This window comes from Phodopus roborovskii, unplaced genomic scaffold, assembly GCF_943737965.1.
Source record: "Phodopus roborovskii unplaced genomic scaffold, PHOROB, whole genome shotgun sequence".
In the NCBI taxonomy this organism is placed as follows: Eukaryota; Metazoa; Chordata; class Mammalia; order Rodentia; family Cricetidae; genus Phodopus; species Phodopus roborovskii.
In genome coordinates, this window is record NW_026125308.1 from 88,889 (window position 1) to 108,668 (window position 19,780).

The 19,780-nt window shown below is 41.2% G+C and overlaps 1 protein-coding gene across 1 annotated transcript in view; it reads right to left on the reverse strand.

The window, feature by feature from the left end:
* Positions 1-19,780, reverse strand: part of LOC127213763 (gamma-2-syntrophin) — a gene marked incomplete at its 3' end in the record, with an annotated part of 113,692 nt that overhangs the window by 75,509 nt on the left and 18,403 nt on the right. Inside the window, exons 4-7 of the mRNA XM_051174226.1 lie at positions 19,332-19,375; positions 19,183-19,224; positions 7,200-7,287; positions 516-607 (exon numbers count right to left, since the gene is read on the reverse strand). Of these exons, the coding sequence (XP_051030183.1) occupies positions 516-607; positions 7,200-7,287; positions 19,183-19,224; positions 19,332-19,361 (252 nt within the window). The remainder of the gene's footprint in view (positions 1-515; positions 608-7,199; positions 7,288-19,182; positions 19,225-19,331; positions 19,376-19,780) is intronic.

The following is a 19,780-nucleotide window of genomic DNA, read 5'->3' on the forward strand; positions in this document are numbered from 1 at the left end:
TCCTTCATTAGGAGGCAGACCCAAGGTAGCAGGCACTAGGGTGGTTATGATCAGTTCTGGGGTCTTAGGATAAGGGGAGGTGAGGCACAGGATTAAGCCTCATGGCAAATATACAGAGCTCATGCTTTCTTGATGCTTTCTATGAATTTGGGAATAAGTTCTCAGTGATCTCCTTTCATGTGAGTCTTCTGGAAATATCCTAAAAACAACTTGAGACCCTATTGGTAATGTTGCCTGAAACCTAGAGGCTACTTTGAATTCCTCCTCAAAATGGAAAATAGTGATTGCTTTCCACGTGATTTTGAACCACTGGTTTAAAGTGTCTTGGTGGGTATAAGGACAAACACACTACATGGGAATAAATTTCAATGGAACTGACTAATTTCCATTTTCATTGTTTCTTCCAGAACAACTGCAATGTGCCTCTGCTGGATCGTGGACAGTTTTCCTCTCAACCCAGGGCCCTGGGGATTGAGGTTCCCAGGTTATGAGGTCAGGGGATTGCACGCGCTTACTGTGTGGCTGCAGTGTCCATTCAGGTGCAGGCCACTGTCAAAGAGAGGCGATGAGGCCCTGCTGCTGTGGTCACTTGATGGCCCTGGGGACCCTGAAACAAAATGAGAGGCATTCATTCCAGATGTAGTTGTCAGCTACATTGTGTGTGACTATATGACTGCAAGGTAGCTAATCACACTATTAGAACCAGCAGTCCATTGTTAGGACCCTCTCAGGGATTGGAACTGACATTGGGGGTAACTCTTTGTTCTACTTTATTAGCCAGAGGCTTCCCCTCCTATCCTAGAACCTGGTGGCCCCATCAGTGACCCTAGTGCTATCACTTGCCTGTCATGTCATAATGCGCTATCAGGATGCAGAAAAGAATAGGACCATGTGTCATTGCAGTCTCTTATCTCCGTTATTACGGCATATCCTCTCAGAGTTGCTGATTGGTGGATGACATTTGGGTCTCTCATTGCTACAGACAGGTAGCATGAAAATATAGACAATGCAGGCAAAGATGGGGTAACCTTGCCTCAGTTACACCCCCACTATCACAATCATCTAAGAAGTGAGATAAAATTCATTTGTGTATTATTTACAAATGCAGTGAATTTGCTCGTATAAAAAGAAAAAAGTAAATATGGCATGTGTATCATTAGTAACCATCACTGTTTCCCAGATTGGGTGGGTGACTGATATATTTTCTCGTGTGTCTTTTGGCAGCTAAGTGTCCCACTCTTATGGGAGATGATCTGACTCAAAAAGATTTTCTCGGGGCTAACATGTAAAAGCTAACCCTTAGCACATTTGACCCAGTCCAGAGACAACAAGGGAGATAACTCCCTTTTTAAAATCAATCCTGCAACCAGCTTTCAAACACATGTAACAATCAAGTTAAACTAGTAGTTTCATTGAGAATTGTGAAGGGAAGCTTGAGGCCATTCCTAAGGCTTCAGGCCATTCACTCAATGTCCTAAGGGCAACTCTAAGAAAAAGACTATATTCTGTGACTACATCCAGCCCCATTTTTTCCTGCAGACAATAAGTGTGGGCAGATCCTGTGTGTCAGTTGTTTCTTTTTTTTTTTTTTTTTTGAGTTACTGTCTCATAAAGGCAGATGGTGAACACTATTGCCTGATGACCAGACTCCCAGAGAGATTGAGCATCTGGTAGCACCATAAGAAACCGTCTAGAATCCAAGAGCAGAGAGACAGCCCTGAGATTAGGACTTCTGAGCCCTTGGAAAACAAGCAGAAGTTCCTAGGACAGCAGTGGCAGGCTTATCACGGACTAGCTGCAAATCACTGTAATGCTATCAAGAAAAGGAAACAGGAAGGCAAGTCCTCTCCCCACCAGCCACCTGCAGGAAAAGGCGGCAGAAGGGAACCAAGAACGGGGTGGACACCGTCCTGCATGTCCTACATGTCAGTTCTTGACCATGTCAGCTCATCCCTGGGACTATAGTAAACTGTCAGCCCTCCTCAGTGCACATGGACACGGGGTGCCTAGTGAAAAAAAAGGCTCAGGGGCTGACTGCTCATCTCCAGTCTACTTGTGCACCTCCCAACATGCGTAGCCCAGCAAGTTAGGGCCCCTTTCCCATCTACATCATATCTGTTAGGACGAGTACTATAAAGCACTTCACCATATTCTTATATGGTCTGGGAGACACAAGAACTCTTTGACTTTATTTGAACGAACCATATTGACAAGTGAGCATTCTCTGCTTGTTTAGTATCCTAGGTACATATAGTTGTTGCCCAGTGGAATCTATACCAGCCCAGGCTTTTGCTATTTTACATCACAGAGTGCTGTTTTTGCAGTAACATAGAGACTGTTTTTGTTGCTTTAGTATTTCCACGTATACTTTAGGACAGTCCATGCAATGCTTTCCAAAGTCTTTCATTTATATACAGAATCAAGTTGTCATTATTTGAAAGGAAGATGAAAACATTTTGAACTGCCTATATACCCCTAAATTCAACAAGGTAATGCTGTTGTTCTAGGTGACACTGACAAATGCCACCATAAACACATGTCTGAAGAAGCAATGGGTAGTAAGTGAAGAAATTTAAAATTGATAATCTCTTATAGACATTGGATTCCTATTCATCAGTTTTTCAGTAAACTGTCAGCTTTTCTTCTGTATCCCCAAAGAAAAATTTGAATAGTTCTACCACTGTTTTGTTTACCACAAGATCATGCATTTTTAAGGCTGGTAAGTGTTAGTAATTGTGATGTGTGTGTGTGTGTGTGTGTGTGTGTGTGTGTGTGTGTGTGTGTGGTGTAGGGAGAACATGTTCATTTGTTAACAGCTGCATGTGTGTGGAGAGGTACATGCACATGCATGCATGTAGGAATTGAGGTCAGAGGACAACTTCATCTGCCCTTCTTCGGGCATCCTCCACCTTGTATTTTGAATTGAGTCCTCTCCCTGGCTTGAAGCCCTGAAGTAGGCTAGGGAGACCCAGGAAGCCCCACTCCTCTGCTTCTCCTGAACTGGGATCATAACTGGATCTCTCAATGCCTGGCTGTTTTTAATGTAGGTCCTGAAGGATATTTTCAAGACAAGCACTTTACTGCCTAAGCTATCACCCCAGCCTAGTATTAGCAATAATTAATCATGTAAAAAGTTGTTAAAAGAACAAAGGAAAATACACACAACCAATAGTTATAAAACTCTTTCCTTCAAGGACTGAACTACAATCTATAAACATCAACAGCCAGACTCCACGCAGCAGAGCCACAGAGGGAAGCATTATGGAAGATGCTCTAAGCTAAACATGGCATTATCATATGATCCCAAACCCCCTTCTCTAGGTAGAGACGTAACAAAGCTGTCCAAACAAAGCCTGTTGATGAATGTTCGCAGCAGCATATTCATAACAGCCCAGAAATAGAAGCAAGTGTTCATTAGCTAAAGGGTGATGGAGCAAGGTCCTACAACCATATAAAGCAGAGTTATGCAGTGGTAGCAGTGAACTTTGAAAGTGTCATGGTATGTGGAAGGAACAGCAAGCCAAGGTCACACATTGTATGAATACACTGATACACATTTCCAGAAAAGGCAAATCCACAGAGGCAGAAAGCAGTGACTTTCAGAGGCTGGGGGGAGCAGAATAGGAGTGGACTGATGGCTTGTGGGGGAACCTCCTCTGAGTAGTAGAATGTCAAGAAATTTAATCAGTGGTGATGGTGTATAACACAGTGAACTACTACAACAATGTGCAAAGTCTATCTATATAAAGATGCCAAGTGTCTGAGATTCTGAAAAAAAAATACACAGATCTGTTCACTCAGTCTCACTCTGTATTTATTTTCCCATTAATATCAATTTAAGAATGCTGAAATGGACATTTTTCTTTACTGTTGTTATGTTTTTCTATATCAGCAATCACCTCTGTGGGACAGATGTTGCTTCAGACAAACAAGCAACCCAACAGAATCTACTCAGTCAGAAGCAATTTTACCTCAGTGATATGTATTCACCAAAGGCCATTTTGCATGGATTTATGGAATGATTATGGCCCTTGTGTTTAAAATTTTATAGATACCAGGATTGAACTATTTTAGGTTGTAAAGAACCAAATAAAAGGAGAGTAGACATCTATAGAATTAATGGAGTACTTATCATCTACCTCTGGAGTTCTGCATTACCCCTGAGCACTGGGGTTCACAGGAGTTCAAGGTGGATCTAGCTACAATGGTTAGTCTCTGCACAGACTTTCAGCAAAAGGGCTCACAGGAGTTCCCAGATAACTGAAAGTTTGGGCCAAACACTCAGATTCCAGTAAAACCTGCGAATAAAAGTTACTGTAAGGTTTCTTGGTTTCAAGACCTTGGAGGGAGCTTCAGAGCCATGGTGAACTTCCCTTTTCAATAAACAGATATTGAAATCTTCATGGCTGTCAGTTCTACTGCTCCTATTATACAAGTGTTAGCAGACACCAAACACTATCTCTTCTTTATCAAGTCATGTTACTGACCTCTGATGGAAGGTAGGGAAAGCTATGCAAGTGTTCTCTTGTCTATGTGGTTCCTGCTGTCTTTTGGGCCAGGCTATAACTAACCCTGACTTTCAATCTCAGTACAAAGGCACACTCAGAACACACAGTTATGCCCATGCACAAGGTGAAAGAAAATCACTTGGAGGTAGGATGCTATACACAAGGCTCTACTTGTGCAAGAATAAGATGAAAAACATTTGTTTAACACTTTCGCCAATATCCTATATTCTGGAGAACAGAAGTGCTGGGGGTTGAGTATTAAAAACCCCCATTACTTACAATTAGGAAATTTCCACCATCCTTATGTAGTTTGGATATGTGTGCTTCAAAGGCCATGTACTAAAAGGCTTAGTCTCAGCCTGCAGCACTACTGGTATGCAGAGGCTCTGATAGGAAGTGGCACTCACACAGACAATGTCTAAATGGGAGGTATCCATTACATACCTCTCCTCAAAGCTTAGGGAACTCCATGGAAGAGCAGGCGGGAAGAGTTAAGAGTCAGAGGGATGGAGGACACCAGGAGAACAAGGCCCTCTAAATCAACTAAGTAAGGTGTATATGAGCTCCCAGAAACTGGACCAGCAGCATGGGGCCTACATGAGTCTGTAACCAGGTCATTCATATATATATATATATATATATATATATATATATATATTAGATTTTAGCTTAGTATTTTTTATGGGACTCCTGGGTGTGTGAATGAGTGAACCTCTGACTTTAGTGCCTGCTCTTGGGACTCTTTTCCTCAATGGGTTGCCATGTCCAACTTCAATATGATAGGTCTTTTTTTATTTATTGTATTATATTTTATTTTTCCACAATACAATCTTAGTCAAAACAAGAAAAAAAAAAAAAGAGAGAGAGAGAAAGAGAAGTGGTACTTAGTGGGAAGAAGTTAGGTGATGTGCCCTTGTCGCCTTCTTCTGTCTCTGTCTTTGCTTCCTGACCACTAATGTAAGCAGTTGCTTCCTCCAAACATCCCTAGTGTAGCTCCTAAATGCCTAAAGCAACAGGGTCAAATGATAATGAACTGAAATGTCTTCAACTGCGAGCAGACAAACCAGAAGTCCTCCGTAAGTTATTCTCCCCAGTGTTTTGTTCTAGCCATGGAGCATTGAAAAATACATGCCTCTTGACATTTTCTATCCTTGGAGATCCATGTGTCACCACATACATAGCAGTGGGACTGGCCATTACAGAGGTCCACTCTGCTAGTCACACTTTCACGTCTCACTGTTACAGAACTTCTGTCTACATTCAACAAGACCTATTTCCTGGCTTAGCTTTCCAACTACCAAGACCTGCTCCTGACTTCACTGTCTGAGTTTGTAGAGTTGGTCAAGAAGAGGAAATACTGAAAAGTACTATTTACAATTCTCTCCTTATTTTTTATATTTGTCTTCTTTTATCACACTACTGTTCTTGTTCTCTTTCTGTGTCTGTCTAGGGCTCCTCCCCTCATTTAACACCTTTATTTCTTCCATTTCAACTCTCCCTGGTAGCAGTGATAGAATACTGAGTCTTGCATCACTCCCTCATGTCCTTCCCACATTATTTAAATGACTTGTAGAAGAGTGCTTGTCATCTACTGCTCTTCCTCCATTTCACAAAGATGTGATCCCTAGGAACACAGGGCAGGTAGCTACTTTTATCCATGAGTCTGCACACAAGATACCAATTTCTCTTATAGTCAATATCATGATCATTCCCTGAGGTCTCTTGGAGATGACATGTTCAAGGGTCCCAGAGAGAAGATGCTAGAAGAAAGGTCTAACTCTAATGGCTCTTAGGACAGAGCATGAAATGAGTGCATGGCCAGCATCCACAGCTGACAGGCCTTAGGAGCAGCCCCCAGGCCATTTACACAGTAAATAGGGAGATGCTAACAACAGGGTTACAAAAATGGAAGATATGGAAGGTAAGCATGCAGGAGGGACCAGGGAGAAGGAGCCATGTTTTCTTGCAAGAAGAGGATGGAGAGAAGAATCAGTCAGGACATTAAAGGAAAGCTAGCACAGGCCAAGCAGGTTCCTGCTGCTGTCAGCTGCCCCTGTACTTGCAGCGGCAGAAAGTTAGCTCTATGGAGGCTGAGCCTTGCCTTTCAGACCTTTCCTAGAAGTAGAAGGCAGCATCTAGGAGAGGGCCCACACATATCCAAACAAAGAGCAGGACCTTCTGTTAATTGTGACAGCTATGGAGAATAATGGAAGTGCTTTTCTAGGCTTGACACTCTGGCTGGGCCACGTACAGCAGAGTATCACATCCTCTGCCTGGTCATGGTAGGTACATTAGCATGACTGGACTGTGTACTTAATATGAGATCAACCTAGATATTATGGATACAAACTACATATATGCACATGAATATATGTGTAAGTAACTGTGTGTGTGCATGTATGCATGTTAGTGCATGTATGAGTGTATGCATATATGAATGTTAGTATGTTAGTATGTGATTGTATGTGTGTGTGTTGTGTGAATGTGAAGAAACACACAGAGTTGCTTCTGATTATGATGCCTGAAGGACCTTATGATCCTGGTATGCACCTCTGTCTCTATAAATCAGTTTTCTCCCTGAGCATGTGCTTGGGAAATAATTGATACCCACTGTGCCAAGATATATGGATAAATAATGTGGGAAGGAAGAAAATTCCACAACAACCTAAAATCTCTCCCCTTCCCACTTACCTAATGGGAGCTTCAGAAATGAGGGCGCTTCTCTGAGATACTCAACAGTGATGGTAACGTCATCTCCAGCAGTTCTCAAAAGATGCACCTGTTCAGAAGGTGAGAATAGTACTTCACCATCACAGAACCAGACATAGTGCAAAACCAAGTCTTTGATGATCTTTCCTGCTCTCCAAGAACTCATTTCAGAGTTACTTCTAAGACACTGACACTCTGTAGGACTAAAATGAGGTAAAGACGATTGGCTATGTATATTTAAGAGTGCACAGCACTTGTGCTTTGTCTATGAATGTGTGGATATTGAAGCATCCATGTTTATTCAAAAGGCAAGGCTGCCTGCATGACCAATGGTTTAACCTACCAGAAAGTAAGATTCTATACACAAGAACTCAATTTGCTAGTACAAAAAGCTGAATGTCAGAAACTGGCGAAAGACATACCAGATGAATGACTGTGACATACCACATAATTTCAAAGGTCAAATATCACTTTAACTCAGGAAAATTCATGTAGGTTTAGTTTTAGTCACACATCTCATGTCCATTACTTAGGGAACATAAAGTTAGCTTTCAGTAATACTGTAATTGTTGTTTAGTGGATTTTATTAAAACACTATCAGTCTACATGCTATTTATTAAGACCAACTGGGGCAATCACAAAGTTTTACCATCCAAGGCTCATCAACTGTCTCCTTGAACCTTTACCACTGCATATTCCTGACAAAACTCCCACATTCTTTCTGCTCTCCAATTTCTTCATGTAGCACCCTCAGCAATTCTTACTTGGGCAGCTCAGTATAGAATATTGGGTTAAACTCTTGCTGGAGCAGGGGAATAAACTGAAGAGTGAAGAGACACAGTTGAAGGTTCTCTGGCCTCTAGCATCAACATTCTTCTATGTCTTCCATGGTCAGAACTACCTGTTCAGCTCCATCTGATCACACCCTCCAACATGAACACCTCTTGAGTTGGCCAGACCTTTTAAACAGACCAGACATTCTGTGCCCACCAGTTTATCTGTGCTGAATAGAGCCTGCTCTAGGCCACCTCCATGACATGACTGTTCTTCCAAGTCCTTAGGCTTCTACTTATAGTGAGATATCCACCCTGCCCACACCTGTTGCACTGACCATGCCCATTGGGGTGAGGGGACAGGCACAGGTGTGACCTGGGGGAACTAGGTCTGGGGTGCTAGACTCCAGCTCTCTCTGTCTTACTTTCTAATCAGAGACAGAAATCATCCCAAGGCATCCTTGGGATGGGAACCTGCTGGCGGTCATCTGTTTCTGGTATAAGTGATTTCTCCCCGAATAAACATCAATCAGCCTATCGTTCTCCCAGATTCTTATTTATCCATGCTATATCTACTGGACCATGGTCTCTCTCACAGACTTTCTTTCCACTGGAATTGCTGAAGCCCCACCCCTACCCCGCCTACTCTCATTATGCATTTTGGATGTCCCTCCCCTTATTGTTGTCACTAGTGACCAGGAGTTTACAGTACCCATGTTGCAGACATGTCATACTCCCTGTACCCATGTGGTATAGAGTATTAACTTGCTTCATAGCTTTCAGGGTTCAACCCAAAGGTGAGGCAGAGCCAAGTTGATACCATCTCCCCACAGCACTCACCTTCACCTGCTGCTCCTGTAAGGGCACACAAACTGAGCCAAGGGAACGACATACCACTTGTCATTCCCCCTCACCAGACAGCTGTCATCCCCCAAATGTGCAGCCTATATCTTCACAATTCTGTTAGTATAAACAGACCAGAAGAAGTGTACTGAGCAGGGAGAGGGCTTCTCCTTGCTTGGAACACATCTCAGGAGGTGACCCATTGGCACTTATTCCTCGGCCAGCCCAAGGAAGTGTGACTGCATTTCCTTGGCAAGCAAAATGCATAAGTATGTGAGAAAAGCTGCATCTTCTGTCTTCAGAAAAGTATCTTGTAAATCTCACTCGAGGATTCTTTATCTCTGGACATCAGATGCTTAACAGTGGGCAGGGGATGTCTGCAAAGGCTCATGAGTGAAGAGTTACCTGCAATACCCTGCGTCCTGAGATGCCAGTGCAGATCAATTGCAAAGAACAGAGACAGATATGATTGAGATGTGTGAAACCTAGGTTGTCATAATGCCCCACCCCCCACAGCACAGCCAGGTTACAATTGTCCTGTAGATCTGCAGGTGAGTGTGCATGCATGTGAGTGTGTGTGCATGTGTATGTATGTATGCATTCACAGTTGAATTAAATAAAATAAAAATTACATCTCTTTAATGAATTCCACAGCCCTTCAGCAGAGCAAGTGTAATATGTGATCACATATTTATATGATCATGTATTTATAGATAACTTGATAGATAATTTTGTCTGAGTGTAAAAGGGCCATCAGGAAGAATGTAGCCCCAAACACTCAAGAACTTTCTTTTAATTAAAGGTTAGACACATTTGGCTATTTTTTAAATCTCAGAATGCTCATATTTCTCTGATCTTTCAGGATAATATATGGTTGAGACATACGTCGTGACTCACTAGCAATCCTTTTCTTCAAGGTCAAAGCCTGTGTGTGGAGCAAGAAAAAAATGGCATTGGCCTCAGATGTTACCATGTTCTCAATGACCTACAGCACTTATTCCCTCAGCAGATCAATGCCTTGCACTGACAGGAGTGGGAAGCAGCAGCTCTTTCTGCTAGCAGCAACCACAGTTGCCTTTTGTAATTGCTGCCGTTCCTGGAGACAGTTGCTTTGAGCCACATCCCTGATTGTAGTACATATCTCTCTGGGCCCGTTGGTACAGACTGCTGTTCTCATCTGATTTTTGGCCATGTCCTCATAGGTAAGCCTTCTTAAAAAGGATCCCACACCTTAATTTTTTTCTATACTTCTGTACCATCTGGGACAGTCTCCACATGGGATTACCTAAAGCTGACTCTTCAGATTATCCAAACCCACAGTAAATAAACAGCAGAAATTTCCTTCTCAGGGTGTGGGTCCTGGAGTTGACACGTCTGAGCTCAGCATGTTAGCAGAGTTGATTCCCATGACATATTCACTGTCCTGCAGCAGGAGAACTGTGTTCACCCATGGAAAGAAACACTCATATGTCATCTTCCAAGGGCCCCACCTCCAAGAACTCTGTCTATAAGAAAGAACTGATGGCAACCCAAAGTAAGGGCACTGGGACCTCAGATCTTTAGAGTTCCCCAGATTACTAGGGACATGAGTGGGTGTTCCGTATGGGTAGACTGCACAATTTTGGATACAAAAGTATTTAAAAACGCCATGAAAGAATGCATACTTTTGCCACCATTCCCATCTCAAACTTCCAGGCCAATGTAAAGTTGTTAGTATCTTTACAAAAACAGTCATAGTAAAGTCCTGTCTCTGATCTCAAGGGAGAGTTGACCTTATCTGTAAAAAAAATCATTGGTCTCCATTTGCCTAGTGACCAACATGAGTGGATCCTCAGTACTGTGGCATGTAAGAGTGACACACCATGAGATTATTCATGATAACGTCTCAATTTTTACATCAATGGATACGTGCCCTGAACTCTGCCTACAACAGACATCACATGCTTATGATTTCCTGGTTTTCCTTAGTCATGTGTGACTCAGGAATGTTCCTGATTTAGGTTTGCAGAGTGCGTCTATCACTAGGGTCTTCTCACTGATCCTTGATTCATAGGCTTTGCCTGGTCTTCAAAGCAGGAACTACTGCTGGTATTCACTGTGTTTCCCCGCTGTCTCGTGTTTTTTCTTTTATAAACTTGCTCCTCCATCCTTGACACCTCTTTGTTTAAATTCCTACGTTAATCCTGCTTTAAATCTCTGATGAGAAAAAACAGATTTTTAAAAACTTTCTTGCAAGTTTAAAAGCTGCCAACTACCCAGAGGTAGCACTTAACTGTGTCTCGTAACTCTGACATAAGAAATGTTTCAATAGTGTTCATGCTATCTTTTATGATTAAAAAAAATATTTGGTATGTGTTTGTTTATATTATAGAAATGTGAAAACCTTTCAAAGAAGAATCATTTTGTTGACCTGAAAAAAATCTGTGCTAGGATTCCTTTTGTGGCTTAAACTACATCAAATATTCCATGTATTCCTAGTTACATTTGTATGAACAAAGCAATTGAAAAAAAATATATGGGAAACATAAATTAATTTAAAAAATAAAATAGCTATATGCAAATGTGTATATGTGTGTATTAGTGTGTGTTAGTGTAAATGTATATGTAAGGCTCTAAGTGCATAAGCATGAATCTGGAAATATGTATATGTAAGTGTAAAACTCACATTCTGACTAACTAAAAGAACTAAGCTTTTAGTCTCTTCCATTTCTTATTCCTAACATTGTAAAGAGCTCATACCATCTGTAGAAGAGGCAAAGGGAGCATCCATAATACTGTTCTCTTTATTCCAAGTACAGGACCAGATTGCTACAAGGTCTGGAAGATTCTATCACCCAAAGAGAAAAAGCTACATGGAGTTTCCCTAGCTCACTTCCTTGTAAAACACATCAAATTCTTGATGGTAGAGCCCAGTGAGTTGAACTTAATTTGAGCATTTCCCCTTTACAGTTTCCAGTGTTCTTTGAGCACAGAAAACAAGAGTTAGAACCTTCTAGACTTGGGAGCAGCATGCCAGCTTGGACTTCAGCTGAACGTAAAGCCATGTGCTTGGAGCATCACCTCATCTTCAGCCTGCAGATCTGAGTATGTGAATGGCATGCTCATTGTAAACTGGATCTCACCTTCCAAGCTGACTCATGCCAATGAATTGATTTAAATGATTTAAACTCAATCTTTGCTCCCTACCCCCAAAAGGGGCATTAAAGAGACTCAGGCTGTGTAATCAGCCAGAGAAAATGCTTGAGATTCATGGTGGTCAGAGGTAGTCTCTGTGAGAGTCTAGGCTTTTGGGAATACAGATGTATTAAAATCTAGTCCTCCCTCTTTCCTCTCCCTCTTCTCTCCCAGCATCTCCAATACTGCACCCCTCCTTTTCACTCATCTGGAGAAATTAAGATCTTCATTCCATGCTTAGGTGAAAGGTGTGCTGTGTTCTCACCACCAGACTTGCCACCTTAGAGGCAGGCTTCACTCTGCGTCTGCCCATCCTCTCAGAGGAGGATCTGCTTCTGCTTCATCTCAGACTAAGTCAATCATCAGCCTTCTGAGAGCTATACTACATTTACTCCATTGTTCAACACATTCATTTTATGCTAAGCTCCTCCCCTTGGAACAGCACTGTCTAAATCTCTTGAGGCAGAGACACAGTCTCCCAGGCATGTTCTGTGTACACCCGTGGCATTTCTACTTCTCTGTCCACAGCAAAATGCTGTTAAAATTTGGCTTGCCCTGTAATTCCTCCCCATGTCTTCCTTACTCAGATATCCTCACTATAACCAGTCTAGCAAGTAGGATTCCTAACCCTCAGCTCATGTAAGTTGACCTCCCAGATACCTCCAACTTGGCCAATCCCTGATCCTGCCCCATCTGTTTTTTCTTATTCCACTACCTGCCTTCCCATCTGTCTGCCTGGCTACCCCTGCAGTCAATTCTGATTTCTGAATGCTTGCATCCTGAAGGAGAAGTCCTAGAGTACCTCACCCTAATAGACTTTCCAAACACTCACTGCTAAGGTCTGGCTTTCAAAACCAGACATATACTTAATGTCTCCACTTCCCATCTCAAAGCAATATTCCCCTGCAAAGCCCTTTCTTCAAACACAAACATGTAGTCAAGTGGATATCTCCCTGCAGCCTAGCCCAGCAGCAAGTTAAAAGTGACAATGGCTGACACACCCTCCATCTGTACCAAAGAACACAAACCGTGGAAGTTGAATGACATAAACACTGGAACCCAGTGCTCTCAGCCAAGAGTCTATTACCCTAAAACTCACCCTGTACTTAAATCATTCACATTTTGGAACAACCATATTAGGAGTTTGATGTGATCATGGGAGTGTACCGGAGCAGTGTGTGTGTGTGTGTGTGTGTGTGTGTGTGTGTGTGTGTGTGTGTGCGTGTCTATGTGCCAGCATGTGTACAAATGTGATTGTGGTGTTACTACAGTGTGTTGGCAGGGAGGAAAGAGGCAGCACTGACCTCTAAGAAAATGGGAAAACCCATTTTTTTTATACAGGAAAAAGTAATCTAATTTTCATTTAATGCTTCAGTATTTTAATTTTGATGAGGTGTTAGATTGGCCAGAGGGCCAGAAATTTCTGTTTATTTTGTATGATCTGTTTGTTTTACTGACTCCCTTATCTTTAAATTCTCAACAATAGTTTTCAATGCATCTGTAAAAGTTAATGTTTCATAATTTAATCTTCTAATTTAATTCTATATGATCATTATAATGATTGGTGTTTGATTTATTGATTGATTGATTTTTTTGAGGCATTTGTGTAGTCCTGGCTGTCCTGAAAATTATTCTGTAGACCAGGATGTCATGGAACTCAAAAATTCAACTAAAGGCATACACTGTCATACTCAGCTATATATAATCAATCTTATTTAACATCCATCCATCTATCCATCTATGCACTACTCTTATCTACCTAGAGAGACATTTGTTTTCCTCCCCACCAATAAGAGTTATCCATCATCATAGATCCCTCATCTAGTAGCTGATAAAAACAGAAGCAGATACCCTTAGCTAAACACTAAGCTAAACTGGAATCCAGATGCAGAGAGGGAGGACAAGACCAGGCTACAGAAACCCACAGAGACAGCTGACCTGAACAAGGAGGAGCTAATGGGCCCCCAGACTGATAGCTGGGAAACCATCATTGGACAGACTCAGGCCTCGGTTATAAGGGACCTCAGACAGTGGAACTAGGATGTATCCCTAGCGCACGAAAGGACTTTGGGAGCACATTCCCCATGGAGGGATACTCCCATAACCTAGAGGCAGGAGGGAAGGCCTAGTCCCTACTCCAAATGACTTGACAGATTTTTTTGACCGCCTCCTAGAAGGCATCACCCTCCCTGTGAAGTGGGGGGGGGCGGTGGGATGGGAGGGTGGTGGGAAGCGGCATGGGAGGGAGTAAGGGAATGAGGGAAAGGGAACTAGGATCGATATGTAAAATAAGAAAAAAATTAAAAAAAAAAAAAAAAGAAATCCTGCGAAGATAGGGACATCCTACTGCCTACTCTGTGCTATGTGGTTTGCATTTGCTGCTCCTGGACTGGCTGATGCTTCCTAACTTTCAGGTATAGTTTCACACTTCCAACTGTTTTGTAACTATTTCTTTCAGGGAAAATGTTCTCTCCTGGATGAAGAAGTAAGCTCTAGAACTCAGCAAACAAAGGAAACTTACAAGGCCAAGCAAGTTCAGAAATGGACAAGACTGACAAGTTTTCTCTCTAAGGCTTTGAAAGTAGCAATGGGGGAAGAAACTCTCTGGAGGAGCTGCGTGCAGGTTGGGCATATCTGCTTTCTGCGATATTGCCCATGCTGCGGTGGGCCTTACATGATGAAGGTGCGGCTTCCCTTCATCCACCCTTGTTCTTCTATGTAGCCCCAACAAGCTCATCAGCTCCCCAACCAGAGAGGTGGAAAATATCTTTGGTACATGGTTGAGGTGAATAGATTTCTGTTTGTATCCTCCTTAACAAAACAAGCAAAAGGCAAAAGTCAGTCATACATCAGCCTTCCCTGTGTTTTCATTTGGGTTTCCTGTGGATTCTTCCCACTGGTCCAAGAAACTTCGTTTTCTAAGATCCTCTGCAACTGTGAATGTTTCTTGGTTTTGTTTAAATAAGTAAAGTGTATTTAAAAAGAAGTTACCCCAAGTGATTTCATATCAGAACCAAGATTATACCGTTTCATAACTAGCTTCTAACATTCACTTAGCCTTTTTTTTTTTCTTTTTTTCCCCCTGGCTTATTTTAAACAGAGGCATCTACTTAGAAGCCACACACATGCTATAGATAAGTCCTTGTTTTAGTAGCTATGCACTTCATGTTAGCTTCTGTAGGCACTGGGCCCAACATGCTTTACTCTGTTGGGAACTAGACACAATTTTAGCTTCCACCAGAGTTTTTTGTTTTGAATCAGGTCCATTTTACTGCTTGATTTGGTATCTGTGCTTAAATAGATTATAAGTAAGCCATGGCAAGTTCTAGCCTCAGGAAAATCAAATGTCTTACTTCCATGAATAATTATACACTTTGAAGCAGTTTCCACCTTCTCATTTTCTTTGTATCACCCAATTTCATGCACCTAGGCAATTGGATTTTAATTGGAAGAAGACAATCTTTGGAGTATTCATCATTATCAAGTAATGTAAAAGCTCCATTTGTTCATTTTTCATATTTGGATTTATATTTTTAAGAATTTCATATTTTCCTTACAACTCAAGGTAGCAGCTCCTTTTTCTGTGCCAATTGAACAAAGCTAAGACAATTTTCAAGTGGGAATATTTTCCTTTGCATATTTCAGTACAACCATCACATAATATGGCAATTAATAACTGGATAAAATAGTAGATTTTGTGAGTCAATCTTACTGGGAAACACCCAGTTATCTAATTAAATATTAATCTTGGTGTCACTAGGACAGGTTCTGAAGATATGGTTAGCAACCACCCTCAGCAGACTCTTAAGTGACAGTTGCCTATATAATGAGAATAGATTCCATATAATCTGTTGACTTTCAAGATTTTTAAAATGTTTATCTGAGGACAAAGTTTTACCTATGGCTGGAGGCTTGGCTTCTCCTAGGATTTTCAAAAACAGGTCATCTAGTACATATTTTACATATTTATACACAGATACACAGTTGCACATATATCATATGCTTGCACAGAGGTAAATATGCATATACATGTCTTCTCTTCTCCTAATGTCTCTGGTAAAATCAAATGTATCACTGAATAACAGCATAATGCTTGGCGCGATGGGGAAGTGTGAATTACTGGGAATTACTGGGAATTACTTCACTTTTTTTTTTCAGATTGAAATCACAGATTCACAATGAAAAGCTCAACCCAGTGTGAGCTCAGGGCTTCAGGGTCTCCCACACCCAGGGTTACAAATCCTTGGCAGCCAGACAAAGAGAGTTCCAGTGCTCTCTACTGTTTGGTCCTGTAGCTCTTCGTGGTCTTGGCTTTGTATAGGGGCTAGCCTTCTGCAGGGTCAGCTTTCCACCATCTCATTTATTTATTTATTTATTTATTTATTTATCTGTCTATCTATTTATTTATACATGTCGATCCCAGTTCCCTCTCCCTCCCATCTCTTATTTTATTAACACATCTGTAGTGTGTATAGCCTCAGCACTCCAAAGCTTAAATCTCAGTTCTCTGGAATCTCTGTTTCTAAGTTACTCAGAACTCTTCATCCCCCCCTCTAGGGGCTATTGGAATGTCTAGGCTGGAAGCTTAAGCACTGTCTGTTCTTCATGTTATCAGCTCAGCTTAGCCTTACCCATCATAAAGACTCCAGTGGGGCTAGGGTATAGTAGTGGGGCAGGGGCAGTGTACAGTCTCTTGGACTGCTACCACAAAATGTAAGCAGATAACTGTTTACATACCCAATCGTGCATGCCCATTAGCAGTCATGAGTTGTGGAGCCATTCCCCCACTCTATACAAGGAGCAGCTACAGGGCAGTCAATGGAGCAGTGTGTAAGTGGCTGGGCTGTCTCAGGGTCTTCTGAAACTGTTATGGCTAAATCAAGTTAGCTGTGGCAGGGTATCTATAGTAGCCATGACTTAAGCAGAGTCTCCTGAAGCAAAGCTGTTAACGGTGTGGTAGCCATAACAGCTGCGACTGGAATGAAGTCTCAAGTGATAGTAGCTGCTCCCAAGCATCCATGTCTAGATCCAAGTCTCTGAGCAGTTATAAGATATTTAAAGCAGCCAGTTATCTTGATTACAGCTGGAGGAATGGTGAAAAACATGGCTACATGATTGCCAGCTCCTGTGCACAAGCATTCTTCTTAACTTTCTCATTATTTCCTGTGTTCCATTTCAATAACTTCTGGTTTACTTTTTATTACTTATTTCATATTCTTCAGGAAAACGGTAGCTCATTTTATAATTCTTCAAATTAATTTTTTTTAGTTGATAAACAAAAATCTCTGAAACATATGTATCACAATGCTTTAAAGTGGACTCAAGCTTGCATGAGAACAAGCATCAGGTTTCTTTCTCTGAGTGGCCACACATCTCAGAATGTGCACAGTGAGAGTATGGACAGCTTGCTGTCTCCCACAGCTACTATAATCCATACAGCACTGTGAGAGAAGCACAGTTGTGCTAAAAAGAGAACTTATCTATCAAATCATATATTTATATGTTTTAAACCTTTATCAACCTCAATTCATAGATTTTTCTCTTCAAATCAGCTGCAGATATGTCACCTTGCAGAGAGATTTATGTTAGAGAGATTTTTTTTTTTACTCTGGGTATAACTGATAACTTTTCTTTATGAACTAAACCCAGAATTTATTGTAAGATTGAGGGAACAAAATTGCAATGTATGAGGTCTTTTACCAATGGAATATCTCTATAAAATTTATGATTCTGACAAATTAAGATTACATATTAATTAATACTGCTCCTGTAATTTACTTTGTATCACAAAATAATGATGTCATAAAATTTGATAAAAGTATATTCATGTCAAGTACTTTTTGGGTATAACAACATTTTTAAACTCTACATGCCATTTACTCAAGAAATTATTTCTTAGATAAATGCTTTTAATTTTATTTACAATACTACTAGTGTTAAAAAGTGCATGGCCTTTCTTTCTATTACAATATGTTTTCTTACCATTAAAAATGTACTTTGCAAAAGACAAACAGCAATATTAATGACTAAATCTGGAAAGCCAGTAATGAGTATGCTTCCCGTAGCTGATCATAACTCTCAACATCTCTAGAGGCCAAGAAACATGTCTGCCCCTTTGTGAATCTCCCTCTTGCCTGGCACACAGGAAACAGCAATAAATATGGCCTGAGTGAGGAAATTAATAAATGAGTTGCTTGTGCTGAGCAGGTATTCATTTTGGGCACAAATCACTCCAAACGCTCATTTGATTTCATGTAAATTCAGCTCTGGGCAGAGAGGGGGACTTTGCCTTATTTCAGAATAGAACTGACTTACAAAAAAAGCAGCAGTGAATCAAAGAAGGACCATTAGGTAATACTAACCAATTGAGAGCCTATTTAAGTTTTACTGCAACACAGAAAGAGACCCAAGAGGAACCCATAGGTGTGTCCTCTAATCTCATGCCTGCTTCTTATATCAGTAATTCTGCTTCTCCTCCTTGCTCTGTTTTCACACCTCCTTTCTGCTCAGCCCCTGGGCATGTAGCCTGCTCTGCCAATAACTCACCCCCCTCCTCTCAAATGTGCCATCTCCATATTTGCTCCCTCTCTCACAGGCAGCTAGTTCCCTTATTACACAGGTCTCATGGCAGCAGGTTCTCTGAGTGGCTGTACTGTGGGGCTCTCTCTCTGCTTCAAGATGAGGTAGCTCTTGCATTTACCCTTTTACCCCAACATGACCTGAGTTTATTTTCTTGGGAGTGAATTGCTTATAAATACTGTTGACCCACATCATCTTAAGCAAATACCAAATATGCCTGTCAGCTGACCCCTCCACACCATACATTTTATACACTTAGATGCTAGTGTGAAGATGACTGTACAGTGAGGGTCTATGTGACATTAGAAAGATCTCGAGGGAAGCCTGAAAGATTCTGATTTTTGTTCTGAGGTGACCCTCTAGGCAATGTAGTGAGTTGAATGTTTCCTGAATTCCTGTGCCCTTGAATTTAAAGTGGGAAAAATCTGATGTGTTTTCTTCAGTGTTGATGAAGACCTGTAGGCCCCTGGTATGCTGCAATTAGCTAACTCAAGCACTGCTTTTCAATTCTAAGATTGTGTCTATGAACACATTCAGGTAAATTTAGGCTAATAGAAACAAACTTTTAGAAGAAAGAAGCACAATGTAAGACTTACCACTTCTTCATGGGTTGCGTTTTCTACATTAATGCCATTCACCTGAACAATGACAAATGAAGAATTTTGAGGATAATTATTGGCTGGAATAAGTTTAAAATGTAAAGATTCAATAGAGTTAAAGATGCAATAAAGTTTAAGGCACTGACCTGCAGCACAGCATCTCCTATGAACAACATCTCTGTCTGGTCAGCTGCAGGGTTGCAAAAGTAGCAACATCATTAAGGAAATCTTAGCAACCTTTCTTCATAGCAGTCTTTAATAAACATTGTATTTGTATGAGCTGACACCCATGTGCTTTAGTGTCTGCATGCTTGTGCACATGTGCCCAAATATGTGCACTCTGGTATGTGTGCATATCAGTGCTAGTGTGATCGGAGAGAACAGTAATGAAAGTGTGTGTGAATGTTTGTAGGTAGTGTGTGGGATGTGTATTCATGTGCACAACATGTATGTGCATGCCTATGTGTCTGTCTGTGCTATGTGTATGTTGTAAGTGCAAGGGTTTGTGTGTATCTATGTATGTAGGCATGAGTGCATGTGGATGTGGGAAAATGTTAAGATGCCAGTGAGCTAAATGGATGACCGATTTTAACAC